The sequence below is a fragment of the Fistularia commersonii genome, chromosome 26, assembly GCF_037954325.1.
Source record: "Fistularia commersonii isolate RoL2024-O1a breed Wild chromosome 26, RoL_Fcom_v1.0, whole genome shotgun sequence".
In the NCBI taxonomy this organism is placed as follows: domain Eukaryota; kingdom Metazoa; phylum Chordata; class Actinopteri; order Syngnathiformes; family Fistulariidae; genus Fistularia; species Fistularia commersonii.
The window spans coordinates 11,424,562-11,443,232 of NC_141309.1; the positions used below are offsets into that span (position 1 = coordinate 11,424,562).

An 18,671-nucleotide genomic window follows, 5' to 3' on the forward strand; every position below is an offset into this window, starting at 1 on the left:
CCCAAATCATTCTTAATAAAGCACCATGTCCAAAATAGCTTTATTATTTCTTTATAATTAACTTTAATTAATAAAAATGATACTTCCATCAATGGCTACACCCACAACACTGATTGGCACAATGTTGGTGTAAATATGAACTGCCTATTTTTGATGAATGATGACAGTGTAATATTAAACAACATTTGCGTTTGTAGATAGGAGTGACAGGAATTACGTTTTATCAATAATAATTGGTATTGTTCTGTGTTTCCACTGTCGTCCTATCATTCTGTGCACATAACTGAACTCCACAAAGTGAAAACCATACACATGGATGCACACGCATTTAATCACATACATACTGACTTGAGAGGTTGCATGTTGTCAACAGTATCTGCACTAATCTGGAGGTGCCTCTCTGCCACCTCTTTCCAATTAATGATTTCTCAGGCAATAAAATGACGGAAGAAAATACTCATCAAAAAGTGCAGCAAGAAGAATGACAAAAACTCATCCAAATCTAGCACAAGAAGAAAGAAAGAAAATGAAAGAAAAAAAAGTGCAAACTATAGGTCTAGGTAAGTTGGTGGAGAAATAATTGGATGTCAGATTCAGTAGAGCCACTGCTTGCCCAGGGAACAATGCAAGGACGGCGCAGGGGACACCTGGAGGACACGTTCGGGACAGGCTGATCTGTTGCCTTTGTTTCGATTAAAGCTGTACAAGCAGGGTGCACAGGTGACAGCAGGGCCGGCTAATTCTATTAATGTCGATAGGGAACAGAATAAAGAGTTGCATTACTGTTTCATTGTATTATATCCTTGCAGGCTGAAATATATAGCTTAAAGCACATGAACTGCAATTTTCTTTGATACAAATTTGGTTTAGATATAAAAGCAGAGGGTGTCCCTTGGCATGAGGTCATTCAATGGGCTTTGGCTTGGCTGGGGGTCTAACACATAGACACTGAGGCTACTAATCACATCATTACGAACAAATACTTCAAGCACTCCCACTAAAATTATGGTTTATGAACAATGCACGGCAAGATTTATCTCATTGCAATGTATGGGGGACAATCATACATGAGAGGCAGGAATATATCCGCCCATGTGTGAAAAGATCCTTTGGCAGCTCAATGCAGAGGCCCACTGAGAAATCTAGATATAGAGGTGTGAAAAACGCTTAAGGAAAAAAAATGTCTTGGCATGCATCCTGATTTTTTGCATTACTGCTGCTCTCGCTTTACAGCAAAGACAACAACTTAGCTGCTTAATAACACACTCAGAATCCCACATGCACTTTTGCCTCATGAAAATAAAAACCAGACAAAAACATTTATGGACGCGCACAAGCACACCGCCTCAAGCGGTGGCAAAGGCTTAACAAAAAAAAAACGTTTCGGAATATTTCATATTCATGAGTTCACAAACTCTAAGCCTATCAGCTATGGCAACATGGGCAACCCCAACTTCCCCCGACACACTCACTCACCTTCCTGCAGGTACATGACAGCCTGTGAGTAGTTCTGCAGTGCATGGTGCGTTCTTCCCAAACTGCCATAGGCCATTGTCTTGGCAGCCAAGTCATTAGTCTGAGCAGCAACACTTAGGTGCTGTTCTTGGAACACCACTGCCCGCTCATAGTTTCCCAGTGACTCGTAGGTAAGACCCAAGTTTCCATAGGCACGGGCCTGGCGCGTGGGGCTGCCTGCTTCCTCTGCGATCTCCAGGTCACTTTGGTGGCATTGCAGCGCTGTCTCGTACTCTCCCATAGCTTGGTATACAGCACCCAATCCACAGCTGGCGTCCCCCTCGAGCAACCTGTCCTGGGTGTCACGTGCAATCGCCAGCTGACGCTCCAGACAAGAGATGGCCTGCTCGTAATTGCCCAGCTGGCTATGAAGAGCCCCCAGTTCGCCGTAGGCCTGAGCTTTGCCACCGCATTCTCCGAGCTCATGAGCAACTACTAGCCGCTTCTCAAAACACACTAGTGACTGCTGTAGGTTTCCCATGGCCCTGCGGTCAGGCAGAGAAGAAAATGTAAGATTATAACAGAAAAACATGACCTACAAGAGACATTTTTAGCTGTATTTGTTAGTATTACATCAATATGTGTGTGTACGTTTGTGTTGTGTGTGTACGTTTGTGTGTCCCTGTCCAAAAAAAAACAACAAAAACACCCTCACTAACCCAAGCTTACTGTTCTGTATATTTCCTGTGCATCGTGTATTTGCAAGTGTATTTGCAGTACCTATGTCCTCTATTGTAAGTCGCTTTGGATAAAAGCATCTGCCAAATGCAATGTAATGTAAAGTAATGTAATGTAATATGAAATAAACACATGATGGTATTGACTTGTACCCTATCTGTAGAAAACAACGTTTGCACATTCAAATACATGTCAGCACTGCAAAGAAGGAGAAAAGACACACGCATGGGATACTTCCATTTTAAAATCATATAATCAGTACTTCTTTGGCTAAAACGTTGATACCCTACACACTGCTGATAACTGCTCGTGTGCCTCGACCCGAGTTTGTGTGGAAGACTTTATAAGACATGTCCAAATGAAAATGTGAAATTTAACTTGAGGTTGAGTTTGAGAAGTAACAGTGTCCTCCAGTAGGACATGGCTCATCTGTTCAAGGAGCTCTATTTCCCTTTTGTACGGGTTTTCTTCATTACCACAAATGATTTGCTTCCTTGCCTTCAAACCAAGGTCTTTTTTTCTGAATTCTAAGGCACAGTTACAGTTGCCTGATGTTCAAATGAAGCATTAAAAGCATAGGTCTTCAGTTGAGTTAATGTTTTGTGTTAATAAGTGTGCTTGAATAACTGCTGGAAGTCAAGAGGGCTTTGTGCATGACGTACATTATTCCCCCCTGAACTCATGCATGGCTAATACTGCTGCGTATGACTACTACAGCGCATTGCTGATGATGCACAGTAAGTAGAAAATCGACTCCAAAATGAGGATCCCAGCGAGCCTTTCTTGTTTTATTTTGCAGTGATCGCTCCTCGGTAGCTATCAGGTCTTTGACGAATAAGGGGGAAATGGAAGGAAGAGGAGACAGATGTAAGCAGTCGCCTCAAAATAACTGCTTCCCCCAGTTTCAGATGTCTGAGCACCAAAGCCTCTTTGCATACTGATAAGGCCAGGGCTACTAGGCTGCTGCTGTGACAGCTAGCATACGTCTCAAACAATATCCTTGCTCATCAGCAAGGTATCTCTAAACTATGGTGGTCTTTGAAAAAAATAAGTAAAATAAGATGATTAGGAATATTCAGTAATACAAATATATGCTGCGGGATGATGTCTGTATATTAGATGACAGCCTAACATATTTACTTTCCAAAAAGGGTGAAATTCAAAACTTGAAATATGATGCCTTTCTCTTGAAACAGACTTACCTATGTCCATTGCCTAAGCCTCTATAAGCCTTTTCCTGGTCCTGCATACGGTTCAGGCTCTGCGCCACTGAAAGGTACTGATCATAGTATTTGATGGCCTCCTCAAAGTCTCCTAGAGCCTCATAGCAGTCTCCCAGGTTTCCATAAGCCCTGCCCCTGTCCATTACCGCCTCATTGCCACTCAACTGCTGTAAAGTGGCTAACTGTTGCTCCAAGTAGCCAATAGCTTCCTCCATCACCCCAACATTCATTTTTGTGATGCCCATATTTCCATACACCTGAGCCTCCACAACAGGATCCTTCAGCCTCCGTCCTAACTCCAGCTGCTCTTCGTAGCTCTTAAAGGCCATGGCGTATTTTCCGAGGGCCATATAAACCGCCGCCAGGTGACCATGGGCTTTGCATTCTCCTGACACGTCACCCAGTTCTTGGTAGACCTCTAGCTCTTGGGTGTGGTAGCCAAGAGCTTTGTCATATTTTTGCACAAGTCTGTAGGTGGCCCCGAGGGCAGCATAGGCACAGGCCTCCATCCTACGCTCCTTAACCTGAAACACGGCAGAAGTTTGTGGAATCACAATTGCATTCTAAGCAGATTTTCAATTTGTCTGAAAAGATATTAATATACATACAGTATATATAGGAAAGTGGTACAGATTTCCATACCATACCTGGTGTGCCAAGGCTAGTTGCTGCTCATAAAACTGAATGGCTCCAGTTACATCCTTTTTACAGACAAATATGTCGCCCAGGTTCCCCAGAGCTCTGAAGCGAGCCTGTGAATTGTTCAGGGACTGGGCTAAAGACAGGAGGTATTTCTGACACTCCTCAGCCTTAGCGAAATCTCCTAAGGCCTTGAATGCCAAACCAAGATTGCAGTAGGCCTTGGCTTGACTCAATTTGTCATGTAGGTCCTTGGCCAATGCGAGGTCCTGCTCATAGTATTTTACAGCATCCTGGTAGTTGGCCAAGCAGTAATGGGCATAGCCCAGATTGTGACAGACTTTCCCCTCACTCTCCATGTCTTGAAGATCAGGGGATAGGCGGAGGTACTGCTCATAATATGGCACAGCCTGAGGGAATTCTCCACGAGAGCAATGGAAGTTGCCGAGGTTGCCCAGAGCCCGCGCCTCACTCTGGACATCTCTGAGCTCACGAGCAATGTTAAGATGGTTTTGGTAATGTTGCAGAGCCCGGTCATGGGCTCCCAGGGCTTGGTAGGCCACGGCCAGATTTCCGTGGGTGGACGCCTGCGAAGCCCGGTCATTGACTTCCATGGAGATCTGCAACTCCTGGCGGTGGTACCGAACAGCTTGGTCAAACGCTCCCAGGGCATTGTAGGCGTTGCCCATATTTCCATAGGCTCGACCCTGAGCAGCGTAGTCGTTCAGTTCTTGAGCAATGGCAAGGTGTGTTTTGTGGAGTTTCAGTGCAGTCTCATAGTCTCCCTTCATCTGATGGATGATGCCTGGGAAGAGGGAAGCAAATGTGAGAGGAATGAATTTGAATAGCAGAATTTAAGTGTGTTGAGTCAGCTCTTTGTGTACAAAACAAGTCATTCAGTTGTTGAAATATGCTTTCTAAGCCATCTGCTCTCTGCTGACACTACAAACTCAGTGAATTACAGTCATTAAAATGTACTGCAATCAAACGGAGCCATTAGAAAACCAAAATAGAATGTTTGAATTGTCTGAGTTGTTTTGATGATTGTGTCTTTAGGGAATTTGGCCAAAATCAACATCTTCTACAGGGTTACAAATGGCAATGAGATAGCAACAAAGAAAAAGATGTGATATATATGCGGTGAATGAAGAGTGGAGGGAAATCCAAGCAAACAAGTTAGATATCAAACGAAGACGAACCAATGAAAAATCACGCCTTTACCGTACAGCTATAAAAGCACAAATGTGCCCTCATGTCAACAGGATCACGCATACCAAAAAATGCAGTGTGGTAAATGAGACATCACATGTGTTGTAATATCTGAAGCTTTGCTTTTAGGCTCAGTACAAGTTCTCCCATCGCAGATGACAATTGGGCCGATAACATTGAAGCTCTAAAGAGAATGGCCACAGCCAAAGCCAAAAGACTCAGTCCAACGTCCACCATAAATCCTGGCCATCACAGCTTTGCTGTATCCGCATGGGAACTATTGTGCTATGAGCCACTGATAGGACACCGGAGATGGAAACTGTTCGGGAGACAGAGTGGGTGGGACCTTGGTATGGAAAGAGGCTTTGTGGCTTGTGGTATGTGACGGTGCCGCCGGGATTAGTTACCGACATATGTGTTTTCCCATTTATTTCATACAGAACTTGCCACATTGTGGCCCTGAACAGAGGCTACATAAACAGGAGGACTGACACAAAACAGATGTCTCAAATGACTAAATAATTGATGTGAATAATATATGTGAATAATATGTATTTACTAGTTGGCTCAATTAAAAGAAATAGATTAGGCCCATGAGAATGATATAACTTGGTGAATAAGTCACAGCCTTGCAGAGATGGATGAAATATGTCATCTTATAAACTGCAAGAATAATTTCTCATGATTCCCACCTTTTTTTTCAATTTCAAGACATTCCGTGTTTTCATCTTAACATTGTCAGGCTAAAGACATTGGTTTCTGCTCCACACGTCTCCTGTATTTGAACTAAAACGGCATTGGTTTTTGCCTATGTAACACTGCAATTCTCCATTCAAGCACCTTTGCGTGCTCACACAGCATGCCAACAGAGGCAAATAGGAGACAAGAAAAAAGAAAAATCCAGGCTGAAAATGACTAGCTTTTAACACTGCACTGTTTTGTCTCTTTTGTCTGAGCTCAGAATGTTTCGATCAATTTACAACGGCCCGTTTCAGACACCCTGGATATCAATTTGGCTCTGCCTGTTAAATGTGTTAATTTTCCCAGAAAGCTGGTGGAAGAGCAGTGAAAGCTTTTGCCACAAAGTCACTCCCAAGGTTACACTTTCACTCATGGAGGCTGATCTTATTGAGGATCTAGTGCCTGCTGATGTATTACGAGCAAACGTGAACCATGCTGCAGGCTAAAAATGGATCTGGGACTCGGGGTTGAGCAGAAGCTGGGACAACAAATTTTAGTGTATGCATACACATAAAGACACACATACCCACACAAGCACACTGATACCCTTACCCCAAGATAAGGATGTATGTGTCTAAACCATTCCAAAAATGCTGATGAATATGAAAATTGGGAATTAATAAAAGGTGTCTGGTGTGCATGTTGTCCAAAAATCCAAATTAATCCTTCAAAATGTCTCCCTCTCAGGTTAATATTAATGTAGGTTTATAGTTTTTGTTTTTTGCTCGTCAATAACAAATTTGATATTATGGTTGAAATATTCCTGTTTTACAAACAGCTTGAGAAAAGACTGTAAAATGGTAAAACAGAAGACATACCACATTATTTAAAAAAACTTTCAATTTAAAGCACCCAATCCATTCAAAGCCCTATTCATCCTCCATAGCTGAAGACATTAAAAGCATGACAATGTGTTGTCACTTTTCATTACAGAGCTGGCTGTATATAGAGGGATATGCTGCAGTGGTGATGTTGAGGGATGGTGTTGTGTTTTGAGTAAATCACTGTCATTCTTCCAAGAGCTATGGAGGTCCAGAGTGCATCTGCCTACAGTGAGCTAAGAGGATTTTACCAACAATTGTGACGCTGCCACTGGGCAAGAGTGATACGGGAACAGAGAGATGACCAGTCTGAGCTGAAAATACTTGAATATGTTCCTCTTTTACATTTAAGAATGAGGTCAATATCCAAGGTTTTATTTTTCCCAACTTATCCACTGCTATTTTTCACTTATTCGACAGAATAATATTTCCAGAATGTCTCCACTGGAAACTCACCACATATTGTTATATTATTTTTGTTCTTGTCAGCTTTACATTGAAAATGTAAAGTCTTGTGAAATGAACAAAGTGGAGAGAGCCCACCAAAGCACAAGAAAATCAAAGGGCCACACAACAGATATTTTGCAGTTTATGATCATCAATTATTTTTCCAATAACCAATGAATTATGCTGATTGTTAAATATGACAAGAAACATGGTTATATATTCTGTGCTAGCTCACTGTATTGTTTTGCTATAATCAAGTCATTAAAGTAATGCCAAGTCATACATATTGTGTATAACTGCAGGAAATGCCCTGAAACAAAACAATAGCTTAGAAGGCAATACTATTGATTGACATTATAAATTATACTGCATCTTCTGACCAGTTTACAGACAAACCCTATTCACTGTTCGTTAACAACATGTTCGAAATTCCAAGTCTAACGGTGAAACCTCTGTGCCAATCAGTATTCATCAAGGACTGCCTGAGCATGTCTCTAAGTACAAGTCAAGATAAGATGGAAAGTAGCTTATTCTGTCTGTTCTAGTAGAATAAATAATATAATATCTGAAAATTATTTATTATCTTCATGAGAAGCACTTGAATTCTGTGTGGATGCACAGTGTAGAGACCTAGGCTTAGATCTAGTATATGACAGCACTACATTTAACCCATTCTGTGGGGGGAGGCAGTGAGCTGAGAGAAACACGAGGCTCTACTGGTGTCTGAAGTAAAGAAGGAGGGACGCATGTGTGGTCTAGGATAAAGCTACCAAATTCTTATTCTAAGACGAAGACAACTTCTCTAGTTCGACTGAAAGAGGGACAGGATGGAGGAAGATAAAAAAGGACATTGTATACGTGCATTCTGAGTGTGTGTGGTCTGACAACAGCAAAACACGAGGAGCACGACATCGCTACAAGCGGAACTGCTTCCTCGATAATGCCGCTATAACCCTTAGCATGCCTTCAACTCACCAAACCAACTATTGCGTCACTGTCCACATGCACGATATCTGTTTCCCCATTACCCTTCAATCAACATTTTCCAGTCTCATTTGAATGTCCCTCATATTGAACAATCATCAGCGGATAGCAAATGATCACATTTCATGCTGAATTTGCAATTGTGCAGAAAAAGGGCACAGTTGCTGAATGCAGAACAAAAACAAGGCTCTTTTGTCTCTTAAAAACCCTGCAGTGACAAGAATGACAAACTGCATACAGCAAGCTATACTTTATTGAAAGCACAAGGACTTGGGAGTGGGTGTTCTGGGTCTTTGGTCTAGCTTTTGCCGTGATCCTCTGTCAAGAGATTGCGGGGCCCTTGATGGGGGAGACAGTGCACTGATGTATGTATCTAATGTATTGATACTTTTACAAAAATAGAAATAGATCATCATCTCACCCTTTATTTCTTCTCCATCAATTGGATTTGGCCTCCAATAGCAGGTCTGTTGATATTTACTGATGTTTTTAGGGTGGTCAGTAAGGGGGGGGGGGGGGGTAATTGTTCGCTTGAATTGTTTAACTCCTTCTCCGTCCTATTTCTTCTTTTATTCATTCTGTCTGAGCTGTTAGGCCTTATAAATTCCACTGTAAATTCCACACACTTCTGTCCCCTCCTGGGCCAGATGAACAATATATCTCCGAGCACCTGGCTCCAGAAGCTTAGGTATCAAACAGAGCAAAATCTATGCCTTAGAGGCAAAAGTAAAGCTGTTTTTTTTTCTGTTGTCGGTCTTTATTTGGCCAGTCTGAAAACAATTAAAGTGCTGCAGTTATCTTCATGCAACCAGTGTAATGGGTACACCAATGAAGAAGAATTATATCATGGGAAAATAACCACCACCAATATTTTTGTTAACTCCTGATTATCTAATTATTCGGCCAATATATACGCTATGAAAGATTTTACTTGTATTTCCTTTTCTCATGAGCCAAATCCCGAGCGTCTCAAACCAGAGGGTCACAGCTATAATAAATCAATACCAAGCCAGCAAATAGCTGAGTTGAAATATAAATCATGGTGCCTAATCTACTGATGTGACACAGTTATTGACAAATACAGTATGATGATATAAGTCTGGGGATCAGATGTCTGGAGAGAGCTGGTTGGTGGAATGCTGACCAGAACACACAATTTAAAAAGCTTTGTGTGTGTATGTGTATGTGTGTGTGTGTGTGTGTGTGTGTGTGTGTGTGTGTGTGTGTGTGTGTGCGTGCGCGCGGGTGTGCTGTATGTGCATGAGTGTGAAAGAACTTCAACAGGATACGTCTGAAAGTAATCCAATATTCATATTGCTTTCCCTTTACTCACTGATATGACATGACTACAGAGCAGAACATTTTATTACACATTCTGTTATTATAACTTTTCTTCCTGCTGTGCTCTTTAATCTCATTCCCATTCTCTTTTGCTTTGTTTGGAAAGAAATGAGTACCAATTCTGTATTGAAAAAAAATAAGGACTTTAAATCTCGTTGGTTCTTTGAGCCATTCCAAGTGATGTTATTAAGACTTTTATCTCATTAATAAAGTGTGAATTATAAACAAGGGCTGATTAGAAAGGCAAGAAAGGAGCATGACAAAAAACAAGTGCACAAGAAAAAAGGAAAAGCATGTGCAGTCGCAGAGTGAATTCTGATAATAACACAATTTAGATTCTGTTTCATCAATTCCAGAAATGTGAAGTACATGGGAACCCACCAAGTCTCTCTTAGATATTAAATCCTGCTGACTAGGGGGTAAGTCAGCCAATTAATGAATAATATATGGGGCTGGAAACCAACATATTCACATCCTTTATAGGTCAGAGTGTGCTGAGCCGGGGCTGCTGGTACCGCCAGGCATCATCGTAAGATATTAAAGAATAGTGTTATCTATACAACTGAACCTTAAAGCCATGTCAGCTGCTGCTTCACCAACACTGCGCACTACAATAATGACAAGTTGTGAGGGCATAATAAACTTTGCGGTTTCTGGCTTCTGAAATATCTCTTCTCTCCTTTTCCTCTCCTCTTTAATCTTCGCTCGATCATCCATTCCTTCTTTGTGTGCAAAGTATCAGTGTTTTGAAGTTTGAAAAAACATCCTGTTCGTTTTACTCAATATCTTGTTGCGCTGAGCGAGCTCGTGGGCATCGATGCTGGAAAAACAAAAACAGCTCACTGCCTAAAACGACAACAAAAACAATAACAACAACAAAAGGACGATTACGGATTGATGCTTTAGAACCTCAACTTCATTCTATGTTATCTTCATTATTCAGCTCCTCTTGAATCAGCTATTAAAGGTAATTACGTGATTCATCAAGTCAGTTTCAATTATTGGGAGCTTGACAGCTGTAGATTATAATCAGCGGGGGTGAACTGAGAGACAGAGTGAATGAAAGAGTGAAAAATCAAAAAGCAGGAAAAAAGAGATACTATTAAAGGACTGAGACAGACTGACTGACAGATTTGTGACACTAACAATAACCTCTCACAATTTTTAGAGAAAGTATCTGCCAGATGGTCCAGATTTGTCAACTCCATGTTGCAACAAGCTGCATTTTCCACTACCATGAATACAGGAATAGACATATTCCATATATTATGAGCTGTCAGTACAGAGCGCGCAGAAACAAAATTTATGTCCAGTTGCAACAATAAGATCTGATGATCGACCCTGACCTCGAGGACCGAGAACCTTAACAAACAACCGAAATTCATGACAATCAGTTTGAGCATCAAGTGTACAGTGTAGCTAAGAACAAGGAGGGGTGTGCTCCATTTAGACTGGCCAAATGGCCTCTAAAATTTATATTTGGCTGATTAACCCCACTTTCACTCAGCTCACAGGTTAAACAGTAATTCATTTGGAAGGAACTATTATGCCTCTTAGTTTTCCATTAAAATCAAGAAACTACTGCTTTGATGGCTATAATAAGTCATCCAGTGTAGGTTGTAATTGCTGGGCTAAATACACTAAAATGGGAATGCAATCTATCATATGGGGCAGAGAATATCTTAAAGGACAACTTTATTCCTAAGGTTACTTTTATCATTACATTAGAAAGCTCAGAACGATTTCCGTGCTACTAATTTAATATAGGTAAGGTAGGGCAATAAAAATGTCTGCGTTAAAAAAAGATAGGTCTTTTCAAGCAGAAATCATGACATGATCATGTGTTTATTTTGCCTATCTTTTCTGTTGCATTGAGCAAGCATACGGTAAATGGAGCAGACTCGATGAGCTAGGATTATTAACACTCCTGCATCACAACATGAAGTGGCTTTTGTTTGTACATTGCTGCTCATTCACAACAGGGACACTGTGCACAGATCATTATGCTTTGTACAAAGAGTTGTAGTGACCACTTTACAAATTAACTGAGCTTGACAAGAACTGTTCCAGCCACACTAAATTATACTCAAAACATGGCTAGAACATGATTATTTGAGCCTTAACCAAGCAGCTTCATGAGCCTTACAGGAATATCACCAAGCTGCTGTGAGCTGCTTGGTCAAATTCTTCAGATATATTTTCATTTAGGGCCAGACAATGTGAACGTAGCAGAATTACATAACATTACATGTGGTGATGAGAAGAAAATGAGGGATATCCGAAATCCATCATGGAATACATCTCGAATGCCCAATTACAAGCCAAATCCCTGACACATTGTTGATTCACTTCATTAAAAGGAGATTTTCTTACTCCCTCTTGACTTGAAATCCTGGACCATAATGACTTAGGTGCTATTAAGGCCCTGTTTTGACTTTCATCAATTTGCTTTTTGGGTTTCAAAAGTTTCTTCAACTCTAGCATGATCGAGAATACAGTACTCTGAAAGATTGGCTTTCTTTGCATTTCATCTAAAGGGCATTCCTATGTGAAAGGCAATTTTCTGGCCACACTAATGCGTATAGAACTTCCTTCAATGAAATATTCATCAGCAAAACTGGGGCACATTTTGGAAGCCACTTTGAAAATAGCAGAAACTTCCAGGGCTTAAGTTAATTTCATCACTGCACCAATAAACTTCTCACTGTCAACAGCTTAAATTAACCAAATTAAACTTTGGAGAAAAGGAAAGATATCTGTGTTTGTCCGATCAACGAGTACAACTTGTTACTTGCACATATATAACTGGGACATGTTTGATACCCAACTCATGACCTAATTCAAACAGGTGCACAACACTCAACACTTAGCAGTTACAATTCACAGTGGGGAGAATAAGTATTAGATGCACTGTTGATTTTTCAGCTTTTCCCATTTGCAAACCATGTAGAGCTCTGTGATTTTTATCATAGGTGCTCTTCAGCTGTGATTGACAGAATCTAAAACAAAAATCCAGAACAAAACATTGTATGATTTTTAAGTAATTAATTTGCATTTTATTGCATGACATAAGTACTTGATCCCCTACCAACCAGTGACAATTGTGGCTCTCACAGACCTATTAGTTCTTCTTTAAGAAGCACTCTTCTTCTTCACCTGAATTAACTGCACCAGTTTGAACACGTTACCTGAGTAAAAGACAGCTGTCCACACAACCAAAGCAAACATCAACCTCTCGTCAATGGCAAAGACCAGAGAGCTTTGTAAGGAGATCAGGGATAAAATTGTAGACCTGCACAAGGCCGGGATGGGCTACAGAACAATAGGCAAGCAGCTTGATGAGAAGGCAACAATTGTTGGCACAATTATTAGAAAATGGGGGAAGTTCAAGATGATGGTCGATCTCCCTCGGTCCGGGAGACCGAGGATCGAGACCGATGCAAGATCTCAACCCCCGGGGCATCAATGATTATGAGGAAGGTGAGGGATCAGCTCCGAACTACACGGCTGGCCCTGGTCAATGACCTGAAGAGAGCTGGGACCACATTCTCAAAGGAAACCATCAGTAACACACTACGCCGTCATGGATTAAAATCCTGCAGCGCACACAAGGTTCCCCTGCTCAAGCCAGCACATATTCAGGCCTGTCTGAACTTTGACCATCTGGATGATCCAGAGGAGAAATGGAAGAATGTCATGTGGTCTGATGAGACAAAAATAGAGCTTTGTGGTCCAAACTTCCACTCGACGTGTTTGGAGGAAAAAGAAGGATGAGTAGAACTCCAAGAACACCATCCAACAGTCAAGCATGGAGGTGGAAACATCATTTTTTGGGATCTGCAAAGGGGACAGGACGGCCGAATCGCATTGAGGGGAGGATGGATGGAGGTGTATCCCAAGATCTTGCCAACAACCTCCTTCCCTTAGTAAGAGGCTTGAAAATGGGTCGTGGTCGGGTTTTCCAGCATGAAAACGACCCAGAGCGGCTCCACAAGAAGCATCTCAAGGTCCTTGAGTGGCCTAGCCAGTCTCCAGACCTGAACCCAATAAAGAATCTTTGGCAGCAGCTGAAAGTCCATATTACCCAACAACTGCCCCCAAACCTGAAGGATCTGGAAAAGATCTGTATGGAGGAGTGGGGCAAAATCCCTGCTGCAGTGTGTGCAAACATGGTCAAGAACTACAGGAAACATCTGTTCTCTGTAATTGCCAACAAAGGTTTCTGTATCAAGTATTGAGTTATGTTACTTATGTCATGCAATATAAAGCAAATTAATTAATTAAAAATCGTACATTTTGTGTTTCTGGATTTTTGTTTTAGATTCCGTCACTCACAGCTGAAGAGTATCTATGATAAAAATTATACCTCTACATGCTTTGTAAGTGGGAAAGACTGAAAGATCAGCAATGTATCAAATACTTGTTCTCCCCACTGTATAATTCTTCTTTTCCTTTTGGCAATTCCATTCAGAGGTCACGACAGTGAATCAACCTCTTCTATCAAACCCTATTCTCTGTATCCTCTTCTCTCACCAACCAACTTCATGTCCTATTTAAATACATCCATAAATCTTCTCTTTGTACTGTATCAATACAACCAAACAAGCACTAGACTAACCATATCTTCACTCACATTAAGTTTAGGGGTGCTGTCCACCAACTTTATCATGTTGCATTGTCACGTTGTGGTTAGATCATAAAAACACAGCCACTGGTTCTCAAAAGAAAATGAAAACGCCAGTGTTCAGTCCCTGTGAAACTTCCCATTCATATGTATGAGAATAATAATTGCCAATACATTAGCGTCAAATGCTGCAACAGCTGCGGCTTTACTGTATATGTCTATATATGGTCAGTTCTCTCTATTGAAATGAGAAACCAAATGACAAGTGACTTTTTGCCAATGGATGTAGCAGCTGTAATCTCAACACTGAAATACTGACGTCACAACTCAATTCAGTAAAAATCCACTTGCAGACAGAGCCAGCACATATTATTAATATTACTGACCCGGAGTTGATTCTGTTCCATAAGATAGTCTCTTATTTGGTATCTTATATTTCGTAACAGCTACATGTACAATATTTTTTCATACTCTTGTGCACTCCTTATCTTTCACTTGTTACTTAAGACACGTTATAGTTTTCACTTGTTACTTAAGACACTTTATAGTTTATTTGTATTTCTTATTCTCCCTTCTTCTCTTTTTTTTCTTTTACTGTTTATACAATTTTCTACTATTATTTATTATTGTTATATTTTTCTTGTAACTCTGGCACAACAATTTCCTTTGGGATAAATAATGTTGTTCTTATTCTTATTCTTAGTTTCTTTTAACTATCACTTTGCTAAACAGATAGTTATGCTATGTCTGATTTGGTGCTGTGCCAATTGTGTTCAGAGGTGTAGTTTAAAAGTAGTATCTCATTGAAAACAAATGTGTTGTGGAAATAAAAAACAAACAAGATGAGAACCAATATGAGGCAGCCAGAAGATACTGACATGCTGAACACCTGTCAGCTCTGTAAAAGAGAGAACTGAAGATTTCAATTTGAAATAACACCTTGAATAATAAGCATCATTTATGAAACTTTGACGAAAACATTTTAATTATCAGAGCTATTTACTTATTTTTAAAGCATTGATTATGTAGCATACATACCCAGATTGGAGGAGGCCCTTCCTTCTGCAGCCCTGTCCTTCAGACCCTCAGCTATAGACAGCTGCTGTTCATGGTACTGCTTAGCCCTTTCCAAATCCTGCATACAGCGAGCAGCATGACCCAGTCCTGCATATGCTCTCATTTCGATGGACTTTTCTTCCAGCTCCTGCGCCAGTTCCAGAACATGGGTATGGTAGGACATGGCCTTGTCAAAGTTTCGATGATAGTGGTAGGCACTGCCCAGGTTACTATATGCCCGAGCTTCCTCGCGTTTATTTTCCAGGGCTTTGGCGATGCCCAAGTGCTGCTCATGGCATTGGACAGCATTTTCAAAGTCACCCATAGCGATGTAGACAGCTCCCATGTTTCCAAGTTCTCGGGCCTCGGAGAGTTGATCCTTGGACTGCCTCGCCAGCAGAACACACTGCTTGTGGCTCGCCAGGGCGTTCGGATAGTCCCCTATGGCTGTGTATACATGGCCCAAGCTGCTCAGGGCCATTGAGGCAGCCTACGGACAGAGATAGAGAACAAGCATGAAAACAAAGTTAGGTGAGAAAACTGAATATCTATCTTTACGTGGCAGCAATAATAGTGGCAATTCAAAAGTGAATCAACTTATTATCTATGCATCAAGAGATACTCCACCTGTACCCTGAAATACTCTAATTGAGACAAAACAAATATCATAATCTCAAGTCACTTGGGAGGTTACAGCTCAGATACCAAACAAAAGACAAAACCTGATTTGCAAAGCAAGGAGGGGGGTAAACTATGCCAAGCAGCGGGATTTTATTCAAATCCATCACTATGCCCACTGCAATCATGCCACATGGCGTGCCATAACCAACGGAACAAAGATAGTGCTAATCAGGCAGGAGAGGAGAGGGGTTTGAGCTTCACTTTATAGCCGTGGGAGGCCAATTGGCTAACCATGTGGATGCTGGCAGCACTTCCCATGATGAAAAAATAGAAAACAACATTCGGTGTGCTCTTACCTTCTCTCAGCTCTAATGTCTTAAGCACTGTCAACCTTGGAAATGCAACTATAATCTCTTCAACTCCATATGAAAGTTTGTAGAGTGCAAAACAAATACACACAAAATCTTGGCATCCCCCGTGACATACACTGCAGTCTTATTAACTGTTTATACACAGGTTAAACAGCTGGGAATTTGGGTCAGATGTACGCTCGTGAGCAGATGTTTCATTAATCATCCATTGCCAGTTAATAAAGCATCTCCTTCCTGAGGTACCACCTCTAAACTCCTAATCAGGAGAGGGGATATATACAGGCCAGTGTGGCGGTAAAGGCACACAGTGAAAGAGAAGGTAACCTTCTATCCTGTCTTGCCTCGTACTTCAGTCACAGGGATATTCTGGGTCAACTGGAGAACATTAAGAGCTGGGCACTCGGAAACTCATATTCAGTTACAGTTCAGTTTGAACTGAAGTTCAATTTCAGATGTTTTATAGAAATCGCTTCAATACCCATGTGACAAAATGCTGTCTGCTTGAATTTGATCTCAGAAAAGGCATGTGCAGCATCACTTTGAATGTGAAATTTACATAGATATTATTTCACAAACACAACAGGATACAATTCAAAGAAATGTATCTTAAGAGAGCAGGCTATCATTTCTTCTTTGCTCCCGTGATACATACTCTCAATATGAAAAGGAAAGTATATCACATAGAACAAAAATCTATACAATATTTCTGGAAATACATTACTTAAGGAGAAACACTTTTCTTTGTTTCACATGTTTTTTACCTACATATCCCTTATTTCACATAGCTGCTGATGCCTGGAACCAATTACCTGCTGACTTAAGGACTTCCAGCAGTTTGCTCAAGTTTAAAGTCTCGATAAGGCATTATACGGGCCCGGGGAGGCAATTACACTCTGTCACAACTGTTGATGTTTCATGTTCCCAGATAGCCTATCTAGGGCTGCTCAATTACAAGTGCCTTTTGAAGCTTCGCTCCATCTCTCCAACTCCAACTTCCACTTTTCTGAGCAGAAAACAGAGGATTCCTCATCTCTGACTGTCTTCAGAGTGCAGCGAGAGCCAAAGAAAGAGTGCAATCTATCAACAGTAGAGATGAGTAGCTCTTGTGATCAGTGTCCCTCTAAAATGAGACTGCAACACTGCATTTTCTGCAAAGATGGAAGCCAAGATAGGCAGATAATGAGCGGCCAGCTTTGCTTGTCATAGAGGATGATATACTTTGGTTGGCTCGGGGACAGACACTAGCACCATATTTCTCTCACTGTTGCTGCAGTCCCCAAAACAAGTATCTCTGAAAGTATCTCTCTTTAGTCACCCAAAAGGATAGCTGCATACAAGACATTTCTATACTGAAGTACCAGTAGCTTCATTCTAATTGATTGAATTTACTTTCTTCCCCTTTATTTCTTCTCATTCATGCATGCATGTGTGCTTGCTTGCACGTGTATATATGTGCACACACACGAAGCACGCATACTCTCACACACACACACACACACACACACACACACACACACACACACACACACACACACAAATGCTAAGATTGGATTAATCATCATGCTATTCTTTGTAGACTATTCTTGCTATTCTTTGTCAATAAACTGCTGTCTGTAATCAGTAACCACATTTTGCACCAAAGGTTTACTAATGAAAGGTAAACTAATTTGTGGCATGCAGACAGCAGAGAAGAAACAGGTGAGAGAAGAGGGCATTATTCTTTTTCTTTCCTTTGACAAGGACAGTACTTTGGGATTCCTTACAGATTCTCCTCTGCAAGACTCTACAACTATGTATGTTTATATTCTGTAGGACATTAAGAGTAATGGTTGCTTTCATGGCACATGCTAGAGGTAATGAATCGTACTTAGAATAATTAGCCCCTTATGTCATGCAGCAGAAGTGCTCTTGATGGTATGAGTAAAGTGACTCTGAGCCCCTGGTGTGTGTTTTATTTCTTATGCTGGAACAGCAGAGTGCTGCCCACTACTTCATTGCTGCATAGAGAAAGGTGGTGGTGTCACTCGCTCTAAATGTGGTAATGTGTCTCTACAAATCCTCCTTAATCCATTTCTCTTTGGACATATGAGGTCTGATACTGCCCAAAGCTATCATTAGGGCCTGATAGTTTGCAAAACAAGCCTGGTTGTCATGGCAATGTAAATGGTTGACATGGTAGTAATAGATATCACTCCTGTGATTGTAAACATAACCGTTCTACTAAGTAGATGGGAGTAAGCAAATTAAAGTATGGACAAGAGTACACAAAAGCATGCCTGTTGCTCCTTGCCCTGCATTTCAACTTCACTCAGTGCACACAAACACACACACACACACACACACACACACACACACACACATGCACGACGCACGCAGGCACACACACATACACACACGATTT

General features: G+C 41.1%; 1 protein-coding gene across 3 annotated transcripts in view; it reads right to left on the reverse strand.

Annotated features, from left to right (window-relative positions):
• The window catches only part of LOC147218597 (tetratricopeptide repeat protein 28-like), a 127,030-nt gene that overhangs the window by 20,326 nt on the left and 88,033 nt on the right, over nucleotides 1-18,671 (reverse strand). For all 3 annotated transcript variants that reach the window (XM_086174247.1, XM_086174248.1, XM_086174246.1), the window contains exons 5-8: nucleotides 15,261-15,768; nucleotides 4,064-4,860; nucleotides 3,396-3,940; nucleotides 1,477-2,000 (exon numbers count right to left, since the gene is read on the reverse strand). In XM_086174247.1, the coding sequence (XP_086030373.1) occupies nucleotides 1,477-2,000; nucleotides 3,396-3,940; nucleotides 4,064-4,860; nucleotides 15,261-15,768 (2,374 nt within the window). The remainder of the gene's footprint in view (nucleotides 1-1,476; nucleotides 2,001-3,395; nucleotides 3,941-4,063; nucleotides 4,861-15,260; nucleotides 15,769-18,671) is intronic.